Source organism: Anguilla anguilla, chromosome 9, assembly GCF_013347855.1.
Source record: "Anguilla anguilla isolate fAngAng1 chromosome 9, fAngAng1.pri, whole genome shotgun sequence".
Classification (NCBI taxonomy): Eukaryota; Metazoa; Chordata; class Actinopteri; order Anguilliformes; family Anguillidae; genus Anguilla; species Anguilla anguilla.
In genome coordinates, this window is record NC_049209.1 from 16,547,546 (window position 1) to 16,553,032 (window position 5,487).

The window sequence follows — 5,487 nt, forward strand, 5'->3', positions numbered from 1 at the left end:
TCTTGCAGCCACTTCTCTCTCTCTCTATATCTCTCTGTCTCTGTCCCTCTCCCATCATCTGTCAGCCATCATGATTAACACCTACAGCTCTAACCTTCATCCGCCGCCGGTGCCTCCACGGCCTGGAACCCAAAGCTCAATGCGGAACTGGACCCGGTCCCGGTCGCACGTCAGGTTCCTCTGTGCAGCCTTTGTGGTCCAGACAGTGGTCACTATTGCGCTGTTCCTCTATCTGTTCCAGAGGATTGACGCAGCAAGTGTAAGTAAACGCATCAACGTCACTTCACTCGCTGTCTGGAGAGCTCATCATCTTCCTTGCCACGCAGTAGAGCAGCACTGTGTGCCTGGCACCATAAGACATAAGACATAAGACTTTTATTTGCCATTTGCTCAGGTACAGATGTACAAGGGCATTGGAATTCTTGTGCGGGTCTCTCAGTCAAGTAAAACTAGTCAAGTCTCTCAGTCAAGTAAAACACTGCTGGTTTCACCACAGTGAAACTAGCAGACTGGGTAGAGGTAGAATGCCCAGATGATTGTCTGTTACTGAGGTCAGACATTGTGTGCCTGCTTGACCTAACATGAGCAATTAGAAACTATTCTTTGTCAAGATTTAGATGAAAAAGTAACCTTTGAATAATTCATGCAAAATGTTTTGTTGTTATGGATTTATACTCATGGAACAGAAATAGATGGACCTATAGTTCCAGGAGTGAGGGTTTGCTGTTATTATAGACCTAAGAATGTTGGTACCATTAATCTGAACTTAAAAATTGTGGTAGATAAACTATCCTTTTGATGGAAAGGTTTGCACTTATCTGGTGTTTGTGAGGCTCTTAATAAGGACCATTGTAAACTATTGAAAGCCTCTGAAAAAACCACATCAGCTTTGGCACTTTTAATGTTGTGTCAGTTACAAAACAGCAAGAGAAACAAAAAGGTCTGAGGTATTTACAGCCAAAGCAGAATTTGACAAAAGCTGAACAATACTTAAAAAATTTGGATGCGATGGAACCAGCTATGTGTGTGCATATGTTTTTTAGTTAATAAACCAAAAAGAAAATTTGGTGAGTGAAGAACATTTTCTGGATTATATCAGAGCATTGTTGACATTTCTAAAAATGATTTATAATTTAGTTATGCTCTTTATACTTTACAGGGCACAATATTACATTGAATTTCTCACTTCTTATCTCCTGATAATAATATCCTAACACCGACTCAGTTTACCGCTTCATTTTCATGTTGAAAATGAAGTAGCTTTGTAGAATTACAGATTTTAAAAAATGATTTCTACAGTGTGTGGCAAATGCAGAAAATATGCATATGAAGGCATTGTAAACCTCAAACAACGCTGGAGAGCTGCCAGGAAAAAAACAAGCCTTCAGTAAATTGTGTGACATGAAACCCACAATAATCTGATCGAGTTGTGTAGCATTCTGAGAAAACCTTTCTCTTGCCTCAGGGAAAAATGTCACTCATACCTTAAGCAGAGAGTATTGAGAGTATTTTTCTGTGTGGGAAGTTAGGGTAGAAAGAAGAATTTGGATTTGGCAGAGGTAAAATGCATGTCTTTCATGAAAAAAGATATAAAGCAGTACAATATGCAATTGTTTCCAAAAACTGTATTTATTTTATTTTAGAAAGTAATTGTGTAGTTATATATTACTTCTGTGCATCCACAGAATGAAAACAACAGCACATTCCATAATGACCTCATAGTGCTGAAAAGGCTGGAGGAATGTGAGAGCAATAGTCTGGACAGTGGCTCCCTGTTGGACTGCAGCAAGGTTCTACAGAAATTCCAGGGGATTATATCAAAGGTGAGATCTTAAGTGTTTTTTTTTAACATAATTTTTGTTTCCACTTTAATATTTGTCATTTGAAACATCCCCAGTAGTGACTACGGCACTTACATCCTACTTTTATTTAAATAGTTTTGTTTTTAGTTATTTAGTTTTTGTGTTTGCAAATGCAACAAAATGTGACTGGAAACTGTGTTTTTTAAATGTTAATATGTCATGTCTTAAAAAGTCAGAGAATGGAAATTAATTCATAGTATATTTTTTAATGTCTTTCCAGCTATCACAAATTGAAGGAAAGGGTAAGTTTTCAATGGTCTTCTTACGCATATAAAATAAAATAAAATAAAATAAAATATCCACACTGTGGCCCATTAGATATACAGTATAATGTCATGGTTTCAACCTGGTGCCAATTGTTTGTCTTAACTGTTTTCAGCCTGGGGTCTCTCAGCACCTGGCACCCCTAGTGGCACAGAAGCCCGGGCACAGATGACAATCATGGCATCTTCAGGTGAGCAGCCTCTCAGCCATGATTCTGACCAAAATCTACCCACGAGAGAAAAGGGCTTCGAGTGCCAGTTCATTCTAAGTACTACAACTGACTAAGTACTGAGACTAACATCATGGAAGTTGCTAAAATACAGACTGTGATAGAAATATGTGATATAATAAATATGTGATAGTTGCTAGAAATAGTCCACTCAAAGTGTATTGTGGTTGGATGGATTATATCAGTTGTAAATGCCTTCAGTGTCAGTAGTGACACACCACCACAAGGAAATAACTAGGAGTTCAACCAGAGGCCATAATACTGAAGATGTTCACGTGAAAATGAGATCTTGGATACAGTTCGTTCAATGAGACCGCCCTCTGAGGGTCTGTGGCTAGTAACTGCCACCATGCATGCACAGATTGTTCATCAGTCTAAAATGACCGCAACGTTTTTTTGTCTCCTGGCCAGGCTATTATTTTAAATGAGAATGTGCTCTCGTACTTGCCGGATTAAATGATGGTTAAATGGTTAAATAAATAAATAAATAAATAAATAAATAAATAAATAAATAAATAAATAAATAGTGCTCTTCCCTTACAGGTCAAACCCTGAAATGGAACCGGGATTACTCCATGCTGAAGAACGTGGAATACTACACCAGGAGCAGATCGCTGCAGATACGCGTCCCTGGATATTACTTTGTCTACTCCCAGGTCACCTTCTCCAAAGCGCATCCCAAAACCCCCCTGGCCCAGTTCGTCATGCGCCGGAGGAGCTCAGCAGAGAGGGCAGGGGAGGACCTCCTGCTGAAAGCGTTCTGCAGCCCGGGGAGCAATGACCTCTGCACCTCCTACCAAGCAGGGATGTTCAGACTGGAGGAAGGGCAGCAGCTCTATGTCAATGTGACAGACTCCAGCCTGGTCAACTTCGAAGTGACCACGACCACGTTCGGATTATTCCTGATGCAGCCCGTCCCTTAAAATGACCGTGCCGTTTCTCACGCGAGGTCAATACGGCGTGGGAAGACAAGAAGGAATATTATTATGAGTGATGAGTGATGATGCTTTTGACCAATAAATGGGTCTCTGGGACAACAGGGTCTCTTTGAACATACTCAGAAGTTCTCCGGAACCAGAGATTGACCGTTATATTTTTTGAAAGCTCAGAATAAGTGAACCAGAGCAGTGGAGCGTGAGCGTGAAGTTGAACTCTACAGGAAGTGGGATAATGGACCCCCCCCCCCCCTTCCATGGAGAACACATTAACAATGGAATGTTACCACCTCTTCGTTTTCATGTGATTTCCATATTTGAAATGGCACTACAATCCAATATTATGCTGCACTGTCCAAATTGAGAAAGCTTAAGGGCACAAGTGAAGGGCATTTATATGTATTTCATATCTTTTGCGTGTATTCTGGCAGTGGTTGCACTGATGTCCCCACCCTCTCAATGTAGATTGAAGCAGATATTTTTCTGGGTATGCTGATTTTGGTGTGGAAAATATTCACTGTCCTGTGTGTTGGTGTCTCAGAGGAACATAGGGGAGAAAGATAAATTTCTCCAGCTTGTGACTTAGGATCGCAAAACCGGGGACAAAAAATACCCGTCATCTGTGCCCATCGATCCATGCATCTGTTTACTGTACACTAGCAGGTCTCTGCAAGCAGCAGACTAACAGTAGGCCGTTTGTAAAGATGTTATGACTGATAAGTCGTGGATAAGGGAACATTCACACTTTATTTTCCAGTTAGATCTGCCAACACATTTCCATTCAGGAGGCGGTTATTTTCCAGTATAATCGGTTTTGGGCTTTTTAAAAAATAATTTATGGTCCTGTTTTTCTCTGTGTATATATATCGCTTTAATTTATTATAAACATTTTTCCTTGCCATAAAAATGCTTGTATTTAACTGACTAGCTGTTAAATGAAGTATCTTGTATAGAATTGTATTTGTTTTAAATAAATTTACATAAGCTTTATTTATAAACACTTCATTCAATGTAATTTTGTCGTAGAAAAAATAATACCATTCATTTGCATAGAACCAATTTACATATACATATGTATACATGTATATATTCAGTTTAACCCACAGTATTTATGTGTAAACCAAAGCAAGCAACTTTTTTTGGTCCCAATTATTTTTTATAAATCAAGTGTAAAAACAACTTGGAAATGACCTTAATAATAAATTTAAGTTTAAATTCAAGAACATTTAAAAAACCAACAAAAGAGATGTATCCTCTTTTAGAACAGAGTGCTTTCCTATCTAGTACTCTCAACTAACTGTGTCTCCTCTGTGACTGCCTTTCATTATATGATATCATAGATGTTTTTAAATCTTGGCAAAATCCCAAGACTCAATCCCAAGAGTCCTGGGGCCTCATTTATAAAAATGTTCTTAGATTTATACTTGAACTTAGTCTTAAGATCATTTCCGACAGTGTGCTTACGTTCGATTCATAAAAGATACTGAGCATTAAAAACCTTGCTTATGCAGGTTCTACGAAGCCCATTTTTAACTTACGTACCTGTGATCTATAAATCTCAAATTAACTTAAAATTGACGGCACCTGAACGTGCTTTACAATCAGCGATTTCCCCTTATTTAATGCTAGCACAATTGGGGGTTTAGTCAGGAATAACCATGGACCGAAAGAGAAAAGCAAACTTTTTGGAAGAAGAGATCACGGCGATGGCAGAGCAGACTGAAGACAGGCAACATGTATTATTTGGTGGACTAAATAGTGGGTTGACAAACAATTAATTCCTCACACCTTTAATTGATAATTCCTATCAAATTGTTCATAAAGCTAATGCAAAGTTAGCATTAGCTAACCCCTAGCATGAGGCCCCTGTACACTATTCCTTCCTTTTCCATTAACCTGATTCACACCCTTCTTTTTCATAGAGGGGAAACATGGTTATTTACAGTTGCATTTCATTGCAGCAGAATTAAGTCATGAATTGTTTACAGGTGAGTCATTACTGCTTGTGTGAAGAAAAGTGAAAAAAAGCCAGCTTTCTGGCATTCCTTAAACAGGAAAGAAAGCAAATCAAAACAGAATTTCTGGTTCTGGTTCAGGTATAAATTCATCACTGGCACCCACATAAGCCCAAAGGAAGTGGATGGCTGCCCTTTCCATCACTAATGGGGAATATTCTGAAACTGACACAAATATGTTT

General features: G+C 38.8%; 1 protein-coding gene across 1 annotated transcript; it reads left to right on the plus strand.

Moving 5' to 3' along the window:
* Positions 1 to 4,288, plus strand: LOC118235443 (CD40 ligand-like). The gene is made up of 5 exons (XM_035432830.1): positions 1 to 259; positions 1,686 to 1,823; positions 2,083 to 2,104; positions 2,242 to 2,316; positions 2,899 to 4,288. Exons 1-5 carry the CDS (start codon positions 71 to 73, stop codon positions 3,276 to 3,278), a joined length of 804 nt encoding a protein of 267 aa, XP_035288721.1. The 5' UTR covers positions 1 to 70; the 3' UTR covers positions 3,279 to 4,288.
* The last annotated feature ends 1,199 nt before the right edge of the window (positions 4,289 to 5,487 follow it).